The sequence below is a fragment of the Microcaecilia unicolor genome, chromosome 8 (assembly GCF_901765095.1).
Source record: "Microcaecilia unicolor chromosome 8, aMicUni1.1, whole genome shotgun sequence".
In the NCBI taxonomy this organism is placed as follows: Eukaryota; Metazoa; Chordata; class Amphibia; order Gymnophiona; family Siphonopidae; genus Microcaecilia; species Microcaecilia unicolor.
Window position 1 is genome coordinate 8,873,242 of NC_044038.1, and position 24,752 is coordinate 8,897,993.

The 24,752-nt window shown below is 44.8% G+C and overlaps 1 protein-coding gene across 4 annotated transcripts in view; it reads left to right on the forward strand.

Annotated features, from left to right (window-relative positions):
- The window catches only part of TOM1L2 (target of myb1 like 2 membrane trafficking protein), a 112,302-nt gene that overhangs the window by 83,025 nt on the left and 4,525 nt on the right, over positions 1 to 24,752 (forward strand). For 2 of the 4 annotated variants that reach the window (XM_030211335.1, XM_030211337.1), the window contains exons 11-14: positions 1,878 to 1,995; positions 9,168 to 9,243; positions 19,835 to 19,894; positions 23,466 to 23,502. In XM_030211335.1, the coding sequence (XP_030067195.1) occupies positions 1,878 to 1,995; positions 9,168 to 9,243; positions 19,835 to 19,894; positions 23,466 to 23,502 (291 nt within the window). Of the gene's footprint in view, positions 1 to 1,877; positions 1,996 to 9,167; positions 9,246 to 11,805; positions 11,891 to 19,834; positions 19,895 to 23,465; positions 23,503 to 24,752 lie in introns of all 4 variants that reach the window. The other 2 variants (XM_030211338.1, XM_030211336.1) reach the window with 2 other exon arrangements.

Consider the following 24,752-nt stretch of genomic DNA (forward strand, 5'->3'; position numbering starts at 1 on the left):
GCTTGAAATTAACCAGCTATCTTTAAATCAGCCAAAGATATACCAGGGTTTGAAACGTCCAAATATGACCACCAAACCTAGTTTAAAAATCGGCGGATAACCAGTTATATTGCGTGATATAACTGGTTATCTACTAACTGTGGATATTCGGCGGAGGATAGCTGGTTAACTGCTATTTAAATAGTCAGCATCCATTCTGACCGGTTATATCAGGCGGTTTATATTTTGCGAAGTACAAAGGGACGTGTCACCGTTTCTGTTTCTTTGGTTTTACACTGTATGCAGAGTATGGCTTCTTGGGGGTTCAGTTTAATTTTTGTCTACATATTTCTATTTTTAGTTTATGGGTACTTATTCTGTGAAAAAGGCCGGGTATTCTGTTAACATCAAGTGCCTGTGTAGGACTGATCTGTACTAACCCAGCTTGTTTTGGTTTCCAATAGCTGTTTTAATGTTCTTCTGCCACAGCAATGCTCAGGGTGTTGTTTTTCTAGGAAGGACCTTGTGTGACCTCCTGGAAGTTTGCTTGTAAACATACTAGATTCAGTGGTCCAACTTGTTAAGTAAAATAGTAGTTTTAAGAGATATACGTTATTACGTTTGCTTGAGTATTAATTTTTTTTTTTTGGATGAGACTTTTACTTCACTACTTTTGAAGCCAGTACTTTTACTTTTTACTTAAGTACTTAAAAAAAAAAAAAAAGTAACGACCCCATCTCTGCACTTCAGAAAGGGGTATCCATTGAGGCACAGCAGAAAGGAAATATAAAATAGCAAACACCACCAGAAGCTGAAATACCCAGCAGTTGTTCTCAGTTAGCTGTGTTAGAAAAGAGCTCATCCATTGGAAAGGCCAGTGGGACCAGATGAACATTAGAGGAACTGTGTCGTTCTATCACCAGTCCTCACCCTGAAGGGAAGATGGCAAACATTGGTGAACCAGCCCCGCACTCTTTAACTTTTCTGCCATTGCTAGTCATAGGAATAGCATCTAACACACTGATATCTGTAAAAAAAAAGAGTGTGTTAAATGGGAGTAGTAAGACATATAAAGCCTCTGGACCTCCTAACCACTGGGCACCCCATACAAAAAAAAAACCCGACAAACCCCCCCCCCAACAAAACAGACCACCAAAAATAAATCTATTTCATCAGGCCCTTTTGTCAGGGACTTTTATGTCGGGACCTTTTTCTGTTTGGAACTTTTTTGTCTGGTTTCTTTTGACCAGGTGCCTAACCACTGAGTCAGAGGATCAGCAGTGGAGACTCTGTTCTGGAAGGCTGCAAGCTCCTGTGTGTTATGAGTTCAGGGGCCCTTTTACTAAGCCGTGTAAGAGTTTACGCGCGCCAAAATGGAGTTACCGCCCGGCTACCGTGTGGCCCTTTTGGTAATTTCATTTTTGGCGCACGTCCGATACGCGTTTCTGAAAAATAATTTTTATTTTCAGACGCGCATATTGGACTTGCGCCAAGTGGCATTTGACGCGCGTAGGTCATTACCACCCGGTTACCGCGTGAGTCTTTACCACTAGGTCAATGGCCGGCGGTAAAGACTCAGACTGAAAATGGATGCGCGACAATTTTCATTATGCCGCATGTCCATTTTCGGCAAAAATGTTAAAAAGGCAATTTTTTACAGGTGCACTGAAAAATGATTCTGTGCGCGCCCAAAACACACGTCCACACCACCGCACGGCAATTTTCAGCACGCCTTTGTAAAAGGGCCCTGCAGTTCCATAGATCTGTTTGTGAAAATTAGTCTGTATCCCCAGAAATCAGTAATTCTGCTACCGCTTTCTCCTGAGACCTGCCTGCTGTTCCTGTAGGGTAGCATTTTCCTGCGCGTCTCATTCTCAGCCTCTCTTTTCTTGGTCTAGACATAAGTACAAACAGTGTGAGTGGGACTCTGGGCTCTCTCCCACACTGCAACCCCCGGGATGACTTTGATATGTTTGCACAGACTAGAAGCAGCTCTTTGGCAGACCAGCGCAAGAAGTAAGTTTCCATATCACCTCTATTGTTTTCGGGGCCTGAGAGAAAGCTCTGTCCTGGAAAGACACCTGCATGTTTTAAAACAGCAGTAGAGAATGACATGGGGACAAAGTTTGTCCCCGCCCGGTCCCCTTGGGTTCTGTGTCCGTCCCCGTCCCCACCCTGTCCCCGTGGGTTCTGTGTCCATCCCTGCAGACCCTGTCTCCATCTCCGCCCTGTTCCCGCAGGTTCTGTCTCTGTCCCCGCTCCATCCCCGCAAGTTCTGTCCCCGCCCGTCCCCGTGGGCTCTGTCCTCATCTACAGAAGCCTTGAACACTTATGATTTTATATTTAAATCTTTTTATTAAAGTATAAAAAGGAACAATATGCTGTGCAACTGTTGTGTATAAATTACAAATAGAAAACAATAACAACAATGAACAGCTATAATAATCCTCCTTCCCACCACCACCCTCTACCCTTCCAAGTAGAAAATGACACAGGGACAAAGTTTTGTCCCCGTCCCCGTGGGCTGTGTCCCCGCCCCGTCCCCATGAGCTCTGTTCCCGTCCCCATCCCCGTAGTTACTGCGGTTCCCCGTCTCCGTGTCATTCTCTAAACAGCAGTCACCGATACTGCTGTACTCTGGATCTTTAGGAGGTAAACCCTGGGTTTGCTCAAATGTTAACCTCTTGTAATTAAAGAAGTTTATGCTTTCACTGAAAATGTCTTACATGGCTGCTGAGTTTCTGTCCTTCTCCCTTCTGTTTACTCCCACTCTGGTGACTGTGTCCAAAGACCTCTGTTTGCTTATTAGTAACCTTGACCAACAGGACCAATCTTAGCAATTACGGGGCCCTGTGCAGACCAGTTTGGTGGTCCCCCAGCCCCTGCCTTGCCCCACCCCCTGCTGACAAGATTTTTTATAATTCTTTTATTTATGAAATTTCAAATAAAGAGAAATCAAGCCAAACTTATACAGAAAAACTGATTTAAATAAGCACAGTGCTAAGCAGTGTTAAGACACAGGAGCTGTTCCACCTCTTGAGTATCAAATGCTGGGCCTGGTAGGAAATTATCTTGCAGGTCCTGGACAGAGACCAACAGGGCTGTGGAAGGTAATGACAGCTCGCTTGGCTTGCCATAGTTAAAAATAAATGATAAAGATACAGCGTAATAGACCTTTTTTTCTATATTAATCTTGCTAATATAACTTACTGTGTGCATTCATGCAGCACTATACAGGTATATAATACCACGTTCATTGTTGATTTAATCTTGAATTGATAATGAATGTGACTGTTGGGCAGACTGGATGGACCGTTCAGGTCTTTATCTGCCGTCACTTACTATGTTGCTATGTTAAATTTTGGATGTCTTATTCAGCTCCTTTCTACGCACAATTAATAAATCTAAGTGAGTCATAGCAAAAACCTACATATATTAAAACCATAGATAGATGAACGGTCAGAGGGCTAGATATATAGGTAAAGAAAGACCAAGAGAAGAATAAAAAGGTAGTTAGGTAAATAAGTATGAGGATGGTGAATTGAAAGAAAGAGAGAGGAGTGTGGTAGCCGTGTTAGTCCACTCTTAAAGGTTCTCAATAGAAATCAAACAAAATAAAACATGGAAAAGAAAATAAGATGATCCCTGTTTTATTGGACATAACTTAATACATTTCTTGATTAGCTTTCGAAGGTTGCCCTTCTTCGTCAGATCGGAAATAAGCAAATGTGCTAGCTGACAGTGTATATAAGTGAAAACATTCAAGCATTACTATGACAGTCTGACAGGGTGGGAGGATAGGGGTGGGTCGGAGGTATGCATGGGGACATCAAAGCATATCATTGATATTCTAACAGGATAGGTGAGGGGAGGGTGATCAACAGAGACATACAGCTTTATGGTTTATAATGGGCTAGGAACCCCAGATCCTTGTTAAGTCCTTTCTGTTGGGTGTTAAAATATTCAATCATTCTGACTTCAAAGGTCTTACGTTATTGTATGGTTTTAAAGTTACCTTTCATCTCCTTGGTTATCAATAGAAATCAAACAAAATAAAACATGGAAAAGAAAATAAGATGATACCTTTTTTATTGGACATAACTTAATACATTTCTTGATTAGCTTTCGAAGGTTGCCCTTCTTCCTCAGATCGGAAATAAGCAAATGTGCTAGCTGACAGTGTATATAAGTGAAAACATTCAAGCATTACTATGACAGTCTGACAGGGTGGGAGGAGGGGGGTGGGTCGGAGGTATGCATGGGGACATCAAAGCATATCATTGATATTCTAACAGGATGGGTGTGGATAGGTGAGGGGAGGGTGATCAACAGAGACATACAGCTTTATGGTTTATAATGGGCTAGGAACCCCAGATCCTTGTTAAGTCCTTTCTGTTGGGTGTTAAAATATTCAATCATTCTGACTTCAAAGGTCTTACGTTATTGTATGGTTTTAAAGTTACCTTTCATCTCCTTGGTTATCAATAGAAATCAAACAAAATAAAACATGGAAAAGAAAATAAGATGATACCTTTTTTATTGGACATAACTTAATACATTTCTTGATTAGCTTTCGAAGGTTGCCCTTCTTCCTCAGATCGGAAATAAGCAAATGTGCTAGCTGACAGTGTATATAAGTGAAAACATTCAAGCATTACTATGACAGTCTGACAGGGTGGGAGGAGGGGGGTGGGTCGGAGGTATGCATGGGGACATCAAAGCATATCATTGATATTCTAACAGGATGGGTGTGGATAGGTGAGGGGAGGGTGATCAACAGAGACATACAGCTTTATGGTTTATAATGGGCTAGGAACCCCAGATCCTTGTTAAGTCCTTTCTGTTGGGTGGACAAAGAAGGGCAACCTTCGAAAGCTAATCAAGAAATGTATTAAGTTATGTCCAATAAAAAAGGTATCATCTTATTTTCTTTTCCATGTTTTATTTTGTTTGATTTCTATTGATAACTAAAAGAAAGAGAGAGAAACCGATAGACATATATGATGGATATGCATAAATGGATTTTGTGTGCGTTCATGTGTAGAGGGGGGTCCCTTATTCTAATCTTTCCCCAAAGATAGTAAAGTGGTACAACCTAGAATTCCCTTTAGTTTATTTCATTTTATTTATTTTTCAAAATGATGCCAACACAGAAAAAAGTAATAAAGCTTAAGAAATAAAAATTACAGCTACAAATCTCAAATCATCATCGTCAACTAAACAAGCACACATTGTCAGAAGGAAAGCACACATGTCTATAAAAAGAACTAATAACAACAAAAAAAAACCCCAAAATCCAGCTGTTCAATCTAGCACCACATTATTCTAACCCCTCACCAAAATGTAATTCACCTACTTGCTAGTTACTTCTTATCTAATACAAATGAAGGTTCAGAAAATAGGCCTCCCCTTTTATTTTTGTGATATGACGTATATCTTACCGGGGGGGAAGGAGTTGGTGAGGCCCAGAGAGGAAAAAGAAGGAATTTAGCAGACCCTAATGTTCTGTGTTTTATGGGATAAAAGAATGGCCTGGTTTGTTTGAATCCAAACTTGTAGTGAAACTGGAACCTGTTAGCCAACAAAGAGAAAACTAAGTTTGTATTTTGATCATGTTAACAATGTCTAAAGGCCTTTCTGGAAGAGGTAGAGTAGTTTTACTACGAACCTCTTGAACGACCATTTGAAGGGCTCAGAAAGTAAAACTTGATTCCCAGGATGTGGCTAAACTTTGTACAAGTATCCTTGACTGGGATAAAGTAGAAGATCCGAGAGCACTGTCTCACTGGAACCCCACCTCACCCTGTACCTTAACGTGCATCTACTATGTTTCAGTGGCATCAGAAGCGGTGATTTTCATATACCATTGGCCGCTGAGCCCAGAGTCTCCTCGCTGCTGCCTCCCGACCTTGTGGAAGCAGGAAGTGACATCAAAAGGGGTTGGGAGGCAGCAGCGAGGAGGCTCCATGCTCAGCGACTGACGGAATATGAAAATCGCTGCCTGCTGCTCTCTACTGAAACGTGGATGCATGTTAAGATATGGAGCATGGGGAGGGGTGTTCCGAAACAGGAGGATAGACGTGCCAGGGCCCCTAGGAGCGCAGGGTACTGTGCGAGTGGCCCTGATGTCCAGATGGGGGCACTCTCCCTATATACACTTGACCTCTTCCCACTGCCCATAAATAAAGTCTGAACATATAAGTCTAGCAATAGCCTCCCTACAGAAGTAAAATGAAATGAGCAGTATTGGGAGACCACTTTTTTTTTTTTGTTGAGTTTTTGCTTTGTCAACCAAATAAATGTGATCTCTTTTCAATTTCTTGTTTCTTCCCTTTTTATGCTCTTTTGTGGGTCAGGGAAGGTGCTCTTGGATTGTTTAGTGTAATTCATATCAGAGGAGTAGCCAGACTCGGTATTTTGGAGGGCCCAGAGTTAACTTGGATGGGCCCTTCCATGCGCACGTGCCCCCTTCCCCCCCCCCCCAACCACACCACAAATATCTTGCCAGAGATATTTTTTTAAGAGAGTTTTTTTTTCCAACTACCCCACATCTTCTACCTCTCCTCCGCGGCATCCCGGCATCTGTGCTCCTGTTTCTGAATTCCGTCCCTCCCCGATGTCAGTACAGGCATCCTCAGCACCGGTAGCTGACGTCATTACCTGTTTCCTGTCTGGCGGAACGTGACAGATGAAAGGCTGTGGGGCCGGCACAAGCAGCAAGAATGAATCGCTGCAGGTGCTGAGGACGCCTGTACCGACACCAAGGAGGGAAGGGGTTCAGAGACTGGAGCGCAGATGCCGGGACAGCGCAGAGGAGGGGGGGGGAAGAGAGCAGTGTGGCACTAGCTGGGTGGGCATGAGCCAAGAATGTGCCTGTGCCCACCCGTAGCTACACCACTGGTTCATATGTGAAGAATATGCACATGTAAATGCAGGCAATTTTTATAATCATTTAAGCATGTAAGGAAAACTGTATGGGTTAATATTCCGAGGCACTTCCGAATAGGAGCAGCTGCTACCTGGATCATTACCACCGAGAGGGATATTCAGCAGCAGTAACTGCATAGTTCTGCTGAAGTTTTCCTCTGACCGCCTTGGAACAATCCAGACAATATTGAGACGGTCTGTGTGCGGATTTTGGATGAAGCCGGAGGTTATCCGTTTAGCAGCAATATTCGGACGCTAACTGGATAGCTGTGTGGGTAAAGGTAAGGACGACCTTTTAACTGTTTGGTTAGCGGTCTGAATATTGCCACTAACCGAATAGCACAACTGGTCCACACTGGCTCCGGATTTTCAGCACCAGCCACTATACGGATACTGTGGCTGAATATCCGGATTTGTTTTTACCCACAACAGCCAATGTTTAAAAAATTTTTTTTTAAAAAGCTGACCTCCGCATTCTCAGTATGGGGGGAGGGGGTTAGCGTGTAAATCGGTTTTCCTCTCAGTGAGGCTAAAACGATGTCCATTGTGCCATATTCTTACTTTAACCCACATATAGTGGAAGCCTTTCCGGCAGTGTATGTAGGTCAGGAGAGAGAGTGTGTAAGTGGATGGCATTTTCAGCTCCACGTGTATCCACTCCCAGCAAAACTCGACCCTCACAAAAAGCCGGAGAAAAGGACTATGCATGGGAACGTGCAAAGGGAAAGCAGTCGTGGACTTCTGCTTTGAAAACTGGTGCAAAGAGTGCACAGTCTGTGCCCCAGTGCAGACAGTGTAAAGATCACCCTCACCCCCACAATATCAAGACAATTCTTTGAAAGGGTTTGGTCGGTTTCAATGAACTTCCCCAGTGTGGTTGGTTGAAAACAAGCAAATCATTTGAAAGCTGTGGAGGAGTGGCCTAGTGGTTTGAGCACCAGTCTTGCAATCCAGAGCTGCTCCTTGTGATCTTGGGCAAGTCACTTAACCCTCCATTGCCTCAGGTAGAAACTTAGATTGTGAGCCTTCCTGGGACAGAGAAATATCCAGAGTACCTGAATGTAACTCACCTTGAGCTACTACTGAAAAAGGTGTAAGCAAAATCAAAAAATAAATAAAAAAAATCTCTCCCCCATTTCCACCTCCCTGGTCAGTACAGATATTTCTAGTAGTACTGGATTCTTTTATAATGGAGAAGTCAGCAGTACAGCTGCTTGTGGAGGTTGTAGTCTCATTGGGATTACAAGCTGATTTCAAACACGGAAACTCCCCACAGAGGCCTGCAACCCATGCAGAGTTTCCCTTTGAAAATAAAGGCAATGCATAGATCACTTTTGAGCTTGCAAGGGAGCAAATCAGGGCCACTGAGAGTCAGAGCCGGGCCCGGGGCAAGGCCGCTGCCAGGCCCCCACCCCCCAAATTGGGACACACCCAGGGCCACCCCCTCCCACTCAGGATGCAGCCGCCGGGCCCCCCCCATCAGGACGCAGCTGATGGGACCCCCCACCCACAGTTAGGATACAGCCACCAAGTCTAACCTGGAATACAGCTTCTGCTGCTGCCACGAGAAATCCCAGCGCCAGGCCCCACTTTTAGGCTGGGAGGAGCTGACGCACTGACATGAGGGGCCCCACCCCCTACGCTGGTGCATCTGCTCCTTCCCAGCCTCCAAGGGGGGCCCGGCACTGCAGCCTGTCTGTCACCTGCTCCAGTATACCGGGACCGGTTCCCGATAGGAGCAGGAGAGAGACAGACCCCAGGACCCAGTGCAGGGCCCCCCTTGGAGGCCGGGCCCGGGGAATTTTGCCCCCCCTCGGGGGCCCTGGAGCAAATACAAAGCTTGCCATGGAAATTAAGCATGTAGATTGACTATTTAATCTCCTGTGTACAGTTTGCTTCCCTGTTCATTATATCATACTTTTACTTGTGGGGGGAGGGGGGCAATAATCATCCTATGGATTTATTTATTTATTTACAGCATTTATATCCCACAATTTCCCACCCACGGGCAGGCCCAATGTGGCTTACATAAGTTTTTTCAGGTTGGTTATTGCCCCCTTGGTAAAATGAGCATTTTTTTTAAAAACATGAAAAGTAGTTCATTGTCTGGAACCTCTCTTCATTCCCTGACCTCTGAGAGTGCCAGAGACTGCCACCGCAGTGCAGCTGTTTTAAGAGATGAACTCTGGAGCACAGGCAGTCTGGTCGTAATTCACTAATTCACTTAACTGTAGAGGTTTCTTCTCTTGTTTCTGTTTCAGTGTAACGTATGAGGATCCCCAGGCTGTTGGGGGGCTGGCATCTGCTCTTGATGTTCGACAGCAGAATGTGGAAGGGGTAGGTCCTTGCTTAGAGCCGCCTTTGGCATGTATCAAAACGATGGCCAGCTGACAAAGTTATTTGAGATCTTATGGGATACACATTGGTAAGATTAAAATTTTGCCTTGCTCCTGCTGTTTGGATCATTTCAGGCCGATTGTAGTTCCTTCATTACAGTTCACTACAAAGAAGACAGGAGAGCATGGGGTGCACAGTTTGATAGGTGACACAATGACTAAACAACCGTCTACTATACAGCAGTCACTAAGGGAGATACACAAAAGTCCCCATAAAGCACCGATCACTATTTCCAGCCGCTGAGCAGTGCATGCGCAGAACAGCCAATCGCTAAGCAAAACCGCATGCTCAAACAGCGTGTACTACACACTGTTGTAGAATTACCCCCTTAATAACCCAGTACTTTAAACCCATGCTCTGTGGGCGGGGTCCAGCAAGGGCCAATCAGACAAGAGACAGGGAGACAAAAAGGACTGGAAACAGGAGGGCACACCCATCCACAAAGAAACACAAGAGGTGACCCCACAGCTCCTCCTAGAGACAGGGAGGCTTATGCCCAGCACAACACTTACTTCCAAGCTGGCTGCTGGCCCTGATAAGGTATGTATGTATTATGATTTTTTTTACCACCTTTTTGAAGAAATTCACCCAAGTCATTGTACAGCAAGATAGCTCTTCTGTAGCTGAAGCCTCAGTATCAGTTTTCAAAAGTTGTGGATTGCTGGGAATGATTCGGTATTACTGAATTTTGTAGACATTGGCCTTGTAATATCTGTTTTCTGTGATGGTTGACAGGAATTGAACGTTGAAAATTATAGACTGAAACTGTCAAGCATGAATGATAGTGATCAAGTCTAGGGTTTCTCTTGAAGTGACCTTTGCTAATTGGGCTTCTCATTTTTTTTTTTTTTTTAGTTACATTTGTACCCCGCACTTTCCCACTCATGGCAGGCTCAATGCGGCTTACATATATAGGTACTTATTTGTACCTGGGGTTGTGGAGGGTTAAGTAACTTGCCCAGAGTCACAAGGAGCTGTGCCTGAAATGGGAATGGAACTCAGTTCCTCAGTTCCCCAGGACCCTGCATATGATATTCAAGATACCCATTCTCTTCTCCATCATCTCTTTTCTTTTCTCTTCTCTTCAGAGACCTATAACCATATTGCTCAGAGAATGAGTAAGAGGGAAAAAGTTAGAATTCTTTGCTCATAGTCTGCAGTACTGCCATGGAGCCACTAGGGGATTTTGATCCCACGTTACTCTTGCATCCAATTTCAAGCTCTTTGTTCCCTACTACTACTATAAATCATTTCTATAGCGCACCTCGTACATCAAAAGGAAGGAATCCTGTTGGTTAAGAGTTTGCTCAAAGTTTCTGCAGACAGGTCGTTTTCCTGGCCTCTAAACCTGCATGGACAAGAACTGTAATGTTTCAAAGGTTGTGTTTCACCTTGTCAGAAAAGTGAACCCGAAGACAAATAGCACTGGGTCAGTGCATGCAGGGACCTGGCAGCCGTCCCTATGCAAATGTATATCAGCTTTGTCCAGGTGAAAGCTTGCCTAGTGAGCACCAAGACAGGGCTGTTGAAAACAGAGAATAGTTAAATGTTGAACCAGACGCTAAAGTGTGGTTTCTGCTTGTATGTTAGTTTCATAGCATGTCTTCTGATAGGATAAACATAAAGGAATCCTGTTCAGAAGGAATGGATCCTAAGGAGCTTAGCCGAGATTGGGTGGCAGAGCCGGTGGCGGGAGGCGGGGATAATGCTGGGCAGACTTATACGGTCTGTGCCAGAGCCGGTGGTGGGAGGCAGGGATAGTGCTGGGAAGACTTATACAGTCTGTACTCTGAAAAGGACAGGTACAAATCAAGGTAAGGTATACACAAAAAGTAGCACATATGAGTTTATCTTGTTGGGCAGACTGGATGGACCGTGCAGGTCTTTTTCTGCCGTCATCTACTATGTTACTATGATTGCTGACGTATGACTGGATTTGTTGCTACTCAGCCATATAATTCCTGTCAAAACTCCAACTTTTGTGATTTTAGTCCCAAAGAGGTTTCTACCAGAATTTTTTCCCCTAGAGTTTCTATGTAGAGAATAGGCCACTCCTTTATACACTTGCGCTGGTAGAAGATGGCCACTTAATCAGATACTGAGAACCGAATTTTGATGGCACCTTCAGACAGCTGGATTTTATTCCAGTACAGTGCCTGGGCACTGAGATTTCAAATTTTAGCTTAAACACAACTGATGAAAAATGCTATCTAAGGAAGTTTTCGGAATCTCAGTGAGATTCCCAAAGGGAAAATAAGTTGCTATTATTATTTTTGTGTGTGTGTGACACCAGGGAGTGGCCAAGAATCCCCTGTGCATGCAGTAAGCATCAGGTCACACAAGTAACAAGTATTTGCTCCATCTTTGTAGGGTAAAGAAAGCAGGCTGATGAATGAAAACGGTCTCTATTGCATGTGTATGTATAGTCTATTGCTCTGTTTATTATGGTCATCATTCAGCGTTGTCTCTTTCATGGATCTTGCTTTCCTCTCATTTCACGGGATTTCTGTTATCAATACAGAAGAGAGGTAGAGGTGGGACCCCAGACTTGGAGCCCATAGACAAGTGGTTGATTGCACAAGGAATGGTGAGAACATCCCCAGTGACACTGGTACTACTGTGTACTACTCGCTACCTGACCTTAGAACCCCCTCACAAAATAACAAGCCTCCTCTTTACTACCTTCTGCCAAACTCTCTCAGCTCAGACGGTACAAGGACACTCTTCCCATACTCCGGGATTTATAGCTCCTTTCTGTAAATGTCTCCAAATCCTACAAGCAATACTGAGGCCCAGGGTAGAAATTTGCAAGGGGGCCACTGTGCTGCCTTCAGTTTCAGGCAGACTTGGCCCGCCCCCTAACGTTGTTCCTGATTACACAGTAGTCCGATGGCTATCTATGATAACTTGAGAATCCTCCGGACTCAGGGAAAACTGTTTATTCCTTGTACTGCCTTCATTCACATATACAGTATCCACTTTTCCCAGATAAACACAAGAGAATGAAATGTGGCATCTGATGGGGTGGGCGTGGCCAGAGTAAAATTTAACCAACAATGGAAGAGAACCGCAAACAGATAAAGTACAGGAACTAAATTCATGCAAAATAAGCTCAGTTCACATTTTACATCATTGTTATACTGTGCACATAAACCAGCAGCAAGTCTGGAGCTGGGGAAGAAGGGAAGCTGACTTGTCTCCAGTTCTGACCTGATGCTGGCTTTAGGTCAGGAAGGCCACCTATCACCAGCATGGATGTTGCTACTAATTGGGTTTCTGCCAGGTACTTGTGACCTGGATTGGCTACTGTTGGAAACAAGATACTGGGCTAGGTGGACCATTGGTCTGACCCAGTATGGTTATTCTTATGTTCTTATACAGGGAAGGAGGGCTGAGGAAAGGAGCAAATTTCCTTAGTGTTGTTTGCAGACTCTCATCCTGATCTGCCTTGGCTCTGTAGCCTTTCTGTACAAAGTAAAGGTATACTATGAAATGTTATTTAATTGTTGAAATAATAAAACTACCCCACCAAAACCGTCACATTCTGCTAACATTGTGGCTTATATGAGTATGCACAGTATACAAACGGGCCTCCTCAGCCAGGCCACTGTTTGCGTTATAGAAAGGCACCAGTGATCGCCTCCTGCTGGCTGTGCAGTTACAGCAGGTGTGGTGCCAGCTGGGATTTCATAGGTTAGGGTCAGAAGTCAAATCTCTTCAGGGGTCAGGAAGAACTGTGTTAGGGGAACCATCAAACTAAACGAGAAAATCCTGAGCTTCCCACCAAGCTGGCATCTGCTCAGGTAATTAAATTGCGTAAAACCTGAAGAGGCTCACTTTAAAGTGAACCTCAGTGTGGCATCAGCAGTCATAGGTGGGGAGGGTGATAAATAACACGGTACACTCATATCCTAGCCACAGCCGTGACCTACAGTAACATGAGCAATTACACGACCTCTGAAAGGAAGTTTATTTGCTCGTACACACGTGGAGCTACTTGGGACTTTGCACAGGCAGCTGTCTATATTTGTCATGGCCCATATTTTACTTTTTTTTTTTTTTTTGAGCGGATGTTAGCATTCAGTGTGTTTTCAGGTGCAAAGATCTACATTTGTTGCTCAGGCAATAAAGCTGCCTCCAAGCCCAGTGCGTTCGTACATGATGTTTTCCAGTACCAGCTAAAGGAAGACAGTAAGGATCCAAGTTCAGGGGAGTTGGGCATTAAGAAAGCAGGATTAGAGCGCAACTGAAACCAGGGTTTTCAGTTTCAGCAAAAACTGAGTCTCTCAACGCCCCTCCGTGACCAAAAGCGGGTTGCACAGTTCCCTGGTCCCATCCTCCAACAGAAAGCCACCGCCGCCACCTGAATGAAAGCTACCACTTTCCTACTACCCAAACGTCCTCATTGGACCTGTCTTAGAAGTCCTAGTCGTCTAGTCACCTCATCAGGGCAGAAGCAATCCCCCAGTCACACAGCAGCAACATCCCGCGTGGGCATGGGGGTTTGCTCCTGCACACTAGAGCACCAGGGCTTCTGTGGTGCCAACGGGTGGTGGGAGAGGGGCAGATTTTCAGCCAAATCTGGATTTTGGGCCGGTTTCGACACTGAAATTTGGTCAGCCTCTAACTGGTATTTTGTTAGGCGGTGAGTGCTTCCATCTGTAAAATGAGAAGAACGCTCTGACGCTAGAACGGGATGCATTTTGGAGCTGTCTAGTATCAGCTTGTGGTTTTCTGGACTGGAAATGGGATACTGCAATATGTGTTGAGAATGCAGGTGGTCTCCAGGCATAGCTGCTAGAGTGCTGATCTGACCATTTCTGACCCCCACCCCCCCCTCACACAGATGTCGCCTAGAATAAAACCAAACTGAAATTGTCTGTGTCCGTAGCTTAGCTGACTGTGTTTTAACCATTTGTATTAATATCATTTTGAAGCACAGTGGATTTCTCATCTAAGACCACCCTGAAGACCAAAGAATTGCTCGCCTGTGTTAGCACTCTAAAAGGCTGATTTTATAAGTGGTCACAAAGCAGGATTTCATTCATCTGGAATCCACTGTGCTCCCTTCCTGTTTAAGCACAATACTAGCAGTCTCTAACGATGTACAGATTCTTTCTTTGGTAACTTTTTGTGCTTTTGTACCAAGAAAAGAGTAGAAAAAGCCAAATATATATCCTTAAGTGCGAACAACTGAAACATTATCAGTGAAAAGTGCAGGACTGAGGGCAGCATTCCTGAGCTTGAGCAGTTTTTCCTTGCTCTAGAAAGGACACCCAGATTACTGTGCCATCCCCGGCCTCTGATGTGGACCCGGGTTCAGAAGTGTAAGTGAGCTGGGAAGCACTTGACTATGCTGAACGTTTACCATCAAGTCTTGCAAACTCAGCACTGGAATGAATTTAATTTAACATGAGCATTTTTATTCTGCTTTACCTTTCAGCTCAAGGCCGATTACAGTTTTACATACATATTACACAGCTTTCATTTCTCTCCAGTACTCAAGCCAGTGCAGACCACGCGCCACAGCTGCTCTCTGATTGGCTCTTGCTGCTGACAGGTTGATGTATCAAACATAAATTCAGTTTTGTGTCCCACGCTCAGGGGCGTAGCTAGACTTCGACGGGAGGGGGGTCCAGAGCCCAAGGTGAGGAGGCACATTTTAGCCCCCCCCCCCCTGCCGCCGCCGCCGCCACCACCACCAACAGCTTTGACCACCCCCCCCCCCCCCCCGCCGACAACCCTCTCGACCCCCCCCCCCCCCCGCCAACAACCCTCTCGACCCCCCCCCCCCCCCCACTGCCAACCCTCCCCCGCCGTTGCTGGCAGGGGACCCCAACCCCTGCCAGCCGAGATCCTCTTCTTCCGGCGCAAGGCTTTGTTCTGTTTCTGAGTCTGACGTCGTGCAGGATGTCAGACTCACAGAAACAGAACGAAGCCTTGCGCTGGAAGAAGAGGACCTCGGCTGGCAGGGGCTCGGGTCCCCCGCCAGCAAAGGTAAGCAACGGCGGGTTGGCAGCGGGAGGGGGGGGGGTCCAGGGCCAAATCTACGGGGCCCAGGCCCCCTTGTCCCACGTAGCTACGCCACTTCCCACGCTGTGGCTTTTTTGTTTGCATTTTACCTGTTGAAATGTAATCTGGTTAAATAAATATTTCCTAATATAATGCCATTTGTGTACAAGACACTTCCCCCCGATTTTGGGCACGCAGGGGTCATTTACACACAAAACTAAATTAGCTGATTGGCACTAAATTGCCAATTAAGTACTAATAATTGGCATCGACAAGTGCTAATCTTGTAAATGACTAGATTCTAGATAGCACACCTAAAAAATTGGCGCATAAAATATGTCTAGTTGTATTCTATAGAATACGCCGAGCGCCTGTCCACACGACTAAATTAGGCACAGACCAGGTGTATTCTATAACAACACACAGATTTTAGAAACACCTGTGACCTGCCTATGGCCACGCCCCCTTTTCAGTTATGTGACTTAGAATTTATGTGCATCACATTATAGAATGCGCGTAGACAGTTTTGTGTGTAAATTGTAATTAATGCCAATTAGTGTCAATAATTGCTTGTTAATTGCCAGTTATCAGCACTGATTTATCTATTATTTTTATTATGACATTTCTACCCCGCATTTTCCCAAGAAAGCTCAGGTTCAAATAACAAATTAAGAAGAAACATTACAAGACAATTAATACAAGAATGCAACTATTAAAAAAAATTCTTTTCATATTAGCTGAACACGGATCTAAAGAAGTGGGCTTTAAAAAGTAAACTTCTAAATGACATATAATCGACTGAGTGTCTGATATACTTGGGTCATGATTGACTTGTTAACTAATTAAGTCGCATGCGCAGAACCCAACGCAAAACCCAAAACAAGGTCAGATTTACACAAAATCGTACTCAATTTCTGTGGCGCACAACTCCAAGGAGGTCGTGGTTGTGGGAGGTCCAGGGGCGAGTCAGATAACTGCCAATATTTGGGCTGAACTTTTAGACCAGCCATTGACTCTGCATAACTGCCCGCGCCTTGAGATAGGCGCCCAAAATGCGGACTTACTTGAGTGTTCTGTAATGGTAACTGTGCGCAATATTGCAGTTAACAGAATCGGTACCCAAGTTTTACGTCCTTTACTGAATTGAGCCCTTTGTGTGGTTACAGCATTTTGTCCCCAGTTTGCAGTCTGAGTTTGAGCGTAATCAGGGGCAGACCCGGTGAGTGGTCCATGTGCCCCTAACTCTTACTGGTTCTGCTTTTACAGAGTGACTTTCATTATAGCGTTAACATGCTTTCTTCTGTTCTGTGAGGGAGGGGATTTACGTGGTTAGTCACTTGCAAGATTTATTCTCCTTCTGGGATGATAAATCCTATAGGCCTCGGACACCTTGTATGATTTGGTGCTCAGCAGTCTTGTGCTGGCACAGAAAAATTATGTCTATTAACATATGGAAACTGAAAGCAAACTATACAATCAAAAAGTGTACTATAAATCTATTAATGAACATCTTAAGTGGCTCTTCAGAGTAGATCTGGAGGGTAAGGAATAACCAGAGTACCTGAATGTAACTCACCTAGAGCTACTACTGAAAAAGGTGTGAGCAAAATCTAAATAAATAAGGAAGCTGGGGATGGTGCATTCCCTCTGCTAGGGGGTATAAAGACATTTCACACTCACCTTTGATCTCTGTATCATCTACTCTGAACCTTGTTATCTTCAGAATCCTCCTCTATACTGATAAGGCCACAGTTACCCTGGTCACTTTAAAGCAAGTGTGTGAAAACTAGAGAATAACTCTCAGTGGCTCTGGATTACCAGGAGCTGATTTCTGAAGTGGAAAAACACTGAGACATTTTGCATGCAGAAGCTGTAGTCATTAATCCATAGATACTTCTAATTCTCACAGTGTACATACACCATTGGTTCTTCATGGTGGTACAGCCTTTAGTTCCCCAGATAGATGGTGGGAGAGGACAAACAAGGAACAGATGCAAAGAGGATGGTGGCGGCTGGAGTCTATATTGCACAGAGCTAAGATATCCGTTAGTTGTATCTCCTTGAAGTGAGAGAACAATTAGGATATTGGATTTTTGCTGGTATCACCATATACTGATTAACGCCACCCAAGCTGCCTATATTCTGAAAGCAACTCCTCTCTTGTATCCCGCCTAACTCTCATTTCCTCCTGGAGCTCATGACAGAGATGTTTGGCAGCTTGTTGGGAAAAGATTGATGGATTTAAAGTGAAAAAGGAAGGTCAGTAGTGATGGCTTTAAGATAATTGCTTTCATGGGAGTAAGAAGCCCACCATGGAAAGTCAGGTCAGACACCACCCCTCCCTCGACTAACCTAACACCCCTTCCTCGGCCCCACATGAAAACCACCCGGAAGCCTGCCCACCAGGGGCGTAGCCAGACAACAGATTTTGGGTGGGCCTAGGCAAGAAGTGGGTGGGTACCAAGTGTTCTCTCCTCCCTCCCCCCCCAACCCCACCTCCCAAAAAATATCTCAGTTGAAAGGAAAACGTTTCTTTCCACCTTGGCAGTCTGCAGCAGGCATGCGCTGAAAACTGAGCATGTGCAGGTGCCGGTATCACGGAGAGTAGCATTTTTGTTACCATCAGGGAGAAGTCTTCAGCTGGCGGAGCTTGGGATCCCCACCAGCTACCGCTAAACATGTGCTACTGTTGGGTGGGCCTGAAGCCCACCCAGGCCCACCTGTGGCTACGCCACTGCTGCCCACCTTTACCCCAGGGTGGGCTGATCTCAGGGACAGGAGCATGCCAGCTATTAGATAAAATATGATGAGTGTGGATTTGGTTCATTTGTGCAACTTAAAACCTTTAGGAGGTCGTTCCCTAACGGTTAGTGCTAATACGGGGGTGGCGGAGAATCTGCCACAGAACCCATTGTGTAAAGTGGGCACTATGGCAGAAAACACATTAATTGTTAGTGTTCACTGACAGTGTGCTTAATTAATATAATGCTTGTTAAAAAGTGTTAATATGAATTTATGAAACAAACTGAAAAAGTGTCCAAAAATTGTGAAAAAAATCTGAAAATGACTTGAAAGGCTTTTCTTCTACATCCTTAGTATACGTGTAGGTATTATAGTTCCCCTGTGAGTCTGCATAGCTGGAGGAAGGAAGAAATGAGATGTTCAAGTTTCCTGTGCAGGCCAGGACATACCTAATAGAGTTACAGTATAGCAATGATGTCACTGTAAGTACACAAGCAGCGACAACAAAGAGAGTCCAAGCAGCGCCATACTGCCTCAATCCAAATGCCCATCAAGTCCACTGTCCTGTTTCCAGAAGTGGCTGGTCCAAGTCAAAAGTACCTGACGGGATCCCCAAAGTAAATAGTTTCCTCATGCTACTTACCCCCCCCCCCCCAAAAAAAAAAAAAAATAAGCAAGATTTTATGGACTTTTCCTCCAGGAACTTGTCCAAATCCTTTTGAAACCCAGCTACATGAACTGCTTTTACCACATCATCCAGCAACAAGTTCCAGAGCATAAAAAAATATTTTCTCCTATTTGTTTTAAGTGTACTACATGGTAACATCATGGTATGTCCCCAGTCTTTGGAAGGTGTTCCCTGGTTTTGCTGCATATGTAAGAATTTTTCGTGGAAAGAAATTCTCAGCGGTTCTCAGGCTTTATTATAATGGACTGTTGGTCTATAATTTTGACAAGCACAGGAAGCTTTGAAGAGCAACCACTTCCGCTGAGCTATGATGTAGGGGGAGCAGGATTCAACCAGTGGCCAACGCTTACATTTCCCTATTAGTGGCATAAACAGCTGACTCTTGTGGTAAAAGGTCTCCTAGGGAGGGAAGAATGAGCTGCTGGAGCTGTGAAATAGCTTCTTCAGGATTATGCCCTCAGACCTAAAACAACAGAAAGGCAATAAGACAGGCAGAAGACAGGAGCCTCGTGGTGGAAATGGGATATTCAGACTTGTTGATTGACATCAGTGGGATTTTTGTTTCGCGTATGTTTTGATCTCTAATACTGAAGTGGTTCATTATAAAGTGCATTTATCGTCTCTTAAATAAATTAGGAACAGCTTTATAGCCCAGTACAGAGCCTGTAACTGCTATTTATATTAGAAATACAGCTGTATGTATCTTCCATCTACCTACATTTTTAAAAAATGGCCAAGATGTTTTCAGCCAGGAGACCTTGGTTTGTTCTCACTGAATCAAAAAGTTATCCACTGTGAGAATCTGTAGCCTCCTCTTAACTCCCCTCATGCTTCCAATCACTTTGAATATTTTGATCTCATTGTGCCTCTTATGATTTTATTGATGTTTAATTTATGCATTTGCCTTTGGTTGCATTTCCATGAATTTTCCATTTGTGCTTTCATTTTATTTCTGTTTCCACCCCCACCCCACCCCCAACCCCCTTTTCCTGTACCCTTATGTTTTTTTTCTCCATTGTTCTGTGCCCGTCATTGTGGATGTATTTGTGGCTTTGCCCGGCTTGCTGTGTCCCTTGCTGTGCTCCGTAGATCCCGGTTGCACAGCCCTCCGTCATGGATGACATTGAGGAGTGGCTCAGTACCGACTTGGTGAGATTCTTTTAAATTCAGTTTCTCCTTAACAAAATAGCTTGTTGTAGATACCTGTTTTCCAATTTCCTGTGTACAGATTTAGGCTTTGATGCAGTAACCAGTGCGAAAGAACACTGCGTAAGCTTCAGCGCACAGCGTTCTAACACATATGCTAAAAAAATCTTTTACGACTGTTAAAAGCGAACTACTGTATTTTTACACATAACATGCCCACGTGTATAATGAACCCAGGGGTCCTTTTACTAAGCTGCGGTCAAAGGGGGCCTACGTTACCATCAACGCGTATTTTTAATATGCACTGAGGCCCTCTTTCACCACAGTAGGTAAAAGTCTGTTGTCTTTTTTTTTTTTTTTTGGGAAAAGGAATGGCCATTCAGTAAGTGAACCACTTTCCGCGCAGCCATTTCGGGGGTGGGGGGGTGGGAGCACTTACCGCCACCCATTGAGGTGGGGCGGTAAGTGCTCGTGCGCTAACCCGGCGGTAACTGCCCGGTTACCGCCAGGCAAGCACCAGCGCTACAAAATTGAAAATATTTTTGTAGCTCCGGAAATGGTGTGCGCTGGGGATGGGAATTACCGCTGGGCTCTTGCGGTAGTTCCGGATTGGAATGTAGCAAGTAAAAAGGCCCCCCAAATTGCATGTCTGTATATATATTTTTTTAATCTGGTATAACGCACCTACGCATATAATACACCCTATACCGGTTTACTTTTCTAAGATGCTAATTGCAAAACTAATGCATTTGTGTTTAAGGACTTTTCTTTTTAGATTCCCACAGGTATTATTAGTGCAAAAAACCTGCAAAAAATCTAAAAAGAAAAAGCCTTAAAAACCAATGTGCTAATTTTGCAACTAGCACATCTTAGTAAAAATATACTGGTATAGTGAGCAGGCGTGTACGTGGTTTGTAAAAATGCATATACCATGCAAGTTATATGTGTGAAAACACCATAATGGCATTCAAATTACTGTGACATTCATAAAGTGTGTGTTAGGAAGAATAGCAGGAGTCCACCATGGCAATATGCAGCAGTAAAATGTTTCCCTTCCTGTCAGTGCACGAATGGGGACTGGCCCATGCACTAAGATGAAGGGAAACAGACTCCTCGAACCCTGCTGTCCGTCCCCATCGTTTGGAGCCGGCTATCTGCCAATATTAACTGGGCAGTGCCGCTGACAATCAGCACGAACCGGGCCGCACAGTGACGTTAAGGGGGTGGAGTCGGGGAAGTGTTGGCAATATTCAGTGCTGGTGCCATGAGACCGCACAAATATTGGCCCTGATTGTGCCCAATTAGCTATGCAGGTACCGTCACCCACGTAACTTCCAGGTACCAGACTGAAGTATTCCGATCCCTCCCCTCCCTCCCACCCCCGGAACTGCAACAGCTCTCCCCATTCCACCCCCCTAGAACTGCAAAGACCCCCCCCCTTCCAATCCCCCTCCCAACCCCTTGAAACTAGAAAAGACCTCCCCTCTGATATCCCCTTCCTTCTGACCCCCCCCCCCCAAGGATTTCCCTTGTCCCACCCCTGTAGGCCCCCCTGGGCTACTTCAAAATGGCTGCTATGATGTGTAGCTGAAGTACAGCAAGACCTGACGCTAGAGGTCACGGCAACCATTTTGATGGGGGAGTCGCAGTGGGCATCACTCCTGCTCTTTCTATTGCTAGACCAGGGATCAAAATGGTAGGCCGAGGGGGAGATCCTGGGGGGGGCAGTTGCTCTTCTGAGGGGGTGGGAGGAAGGGGGATCCAAATGGGAGGGTGAGTTGGGACCTGACCAAATACCCTTATGTGGTGCCCAGCTGAATATCAGCCAGGACCTGCATAATTTCCGGCGGCTGCTTCTTATCCGCTCAGGCCTAGATATTTAATGCCAATGCTCGCACATTGCCTGGAATTGAATATGTAGGTCTAATTTAGCCAACAACAGTAAGTGTTTTTAAAAAACGCTTACTTTCTCCGGTTGAATATCGACTGGCCCATTAATATCAGTCTTTAATATGTACAATAAACATTGTGTTCACACATAATAATGGCTGGTATGAATGCGGTCAAGTACATTAACCCTTTAGCTTTTCTTTCTGGCAGCAATATTCAAAGGGATTTTCTGCAGGTAAATAGTTACCACCCCCGCCCATTCCCCTCAGTTCCGGGAACAATGCACCCGCTGTCCACTTCATGCCTACATTCCCCTGTAAAGAACAGGGGGCAGTGCCAGGACCCTGTCAATAAATCCATACACAGAGAGGGGATTTTTTAACTTCCTGAATTTTTTAATTAACTTCAAAAATAATCTTGAAAAGACAAGTCAGCATGACTTGAGGGGATCCAAATTCTAGGAAAATAAAGGGAATGTATCGAGATAACTCTGCAAAGGCAGCATTCAAGGAATTTGGGTGATCGGAGCTACTTCTTTCATAGATGAGGAGTTTTGCTTTCTAAAGGAACTTGCAGGTTCATGGGTATAAAATATAGAGCCCCATTGGGAGGTGGGAAGAGGGCATTAAAAATTGCCCATTGTACTCCTAATCAGTTCATAATTTCCCTCTGCCCCAGACTCGTTTATTGCACAATGCGGTTAAGCTACTACAACAGAAACCAGTTTATTCTTAACCCGCAATAAATTATCGAATGGTAGGGAAAAATCTTTCTCCCTACAAAGACCCTGCCCACTTTTCTTATTTCTTAAAGTTAACAAAGAAAAGTGTCCTAAGTGGCAGCAACGCTGTTCCAGCATTCTATAGAAAGCTTCTTCTGCACCCCTGGCCAGAAATGTGGTCAGAGGAAACCCTTTTGACCCCACTAAGGCTTAGGGTGGGTGAGCATCTTTTTAATGCCAATAAAAGGATGCAGTGAAGGAGAAGGCTGTTTACTGTAAATAGATACCACTTAAGTGGCACCTTAGTTATGGGTTGAGGGCATAGACGCCCCGGATAAGAGGCTTGGGGAGGCTAAGCCTCCCCAGCCCAATCGTGGACTTCCGCTTGTGATGTAGCCCCCCCCCCCCCCCCCCCCGCCCCGCGCATTTTGATCTTTTATTTCCGTGGCAGCGACGTCAATGAAGAAAAAGACACTACAGGCTCGCCGCCAGCTTCTCCCTTCTCTCTGCACACAGTGTCCCGCCTTCTGCGGTGATGCATTTCCTGTTTCCGCGAGGGCGGGACACTGTGTACAGAGAGAAGGGAGAAGCTGGCGGCGAGCCTGTAGTGTCTTTTTCTTCATTGACGTCGCTGCCACGGAGCGTATGGAGGTAAGCTCCGCCCCCTTTAGCCTCCCCAAACAGTTGGGCTACCGACCGTCTATGGTTGAGGGTGAGAAGCAGGAAATGGAAAAGGGATCCAACCTTGCAAATCATTTTCTTAGTTTTCAGTTAATTAAATGAAGACTGCTTTCCTTGAAATAAGGGAAGTTGTAATTTTGCCAGCAGTAGGTACTTTTCCTCTCATGTGTATGTCTATAAATGGTGTATTTTAAGTGGCTATTTGAGTCATTGAAAAATGGTTAAATATAACATTGATGAGGATGTCTGGGGTGTTGACTCTTCTCTTTCTTTCATCCACAGAAAGGAGATGATCTAGAGGAAGGTGTAACCAGTGAAGGTAAGCCACAGCCTGCAACACTATATGCTGTACCACCCTCCTGCTGCAGAGGGTCTAAAGCATGTATTCAGGAATAAACAATCAACTCAATAAATGGAGTGAGGTATGCTGGTCGGGTTTTCAAGATATTTACATTGAAGATTGCTAAAGAGTTGTTTGCATCACAAATCTATCTCATTCGTATTTGTGGTGGGTGTGTCGAAAAACGTGGCTGGCTAGAGAGTAGTACTCTAGAACAGGGTTGAAAACTTTTACTGTATGAGCTACTTTGGGCCATATGTGGCTCCAGTCGTACAGACTAAAGGAGGTGAGAAATTCTACACAGTGCAACGCATGTCAAGAGAAGCTGATGTTATGGAAGATTGGGTGTCCCAGTTGATCGTTGCCTGTTGTAGATTGATAGTGATCAGTATCGGACGACTGGTTCTTGGTTTATTCTAGTTTCCATTGGTTGAGGTGTTATGGACTCGGCAGTGGTTTCGGTGGTGAAGTGGGATCGATAGATTAATTTTATTTTTATTTATTTTAGTTACATTTGTACCCCGCGCTTTCCCGCTCAATGCGGCTTACATATACAGGTACTTATTTGTACCTGGGGCAATGGAGGGTTAAGTGACTTGTGCCTGAAGTGGGAATCGAACTCAGTTCCTCAGGACCAGAGTCCACCACCCTAAGCACTAGACCACTCCTCCACCCCTTTTTTCCTTTCTGGCCCAATGCGTGATTTTGTAACCTGGTGGGCACAGGTCTAGGATTATGGGGTCCTTTTGGTCATGGATCCAGGTTTCAGTGATGAAGAGTAGGTCAAGATTATCTGATGTGATCCAGTCTGTGAGTGTTTCTGTTTTGTTTACAGCGGATCTGGTGTTAATGTAGCCCACTTGAATTATTTGGGTTGGATCTTCTATGTTTGTTGATGTATGGACTTTTATTAGTTGTCGTGTCTTTGTTGAGGTGGGCTTGTTAGGGCCTTTCTTTCCTTTCTGCTGTGCTTGTCCGCATGTTGGAGTTTTTCTTTTGTTGGAGCTATTGTTGGTACGATGAGGTGAGGTGTATCTAGTCAGACTCTGATGATTTTGTAGTATTGGTATGATGTTGCTTTCTGATAGTGGGGTGGTTACTGTTATGTGGAGCAGTGTTAGGGAGTAGGTTGTTAGGAGTAGTTTTAGGGTATGTTGGTTTCTAATCGCTGTGAATTTCTGGTGGGACCATGTTATGCTGATTGGGTGTGTGTTAGATCTTACCTGGGG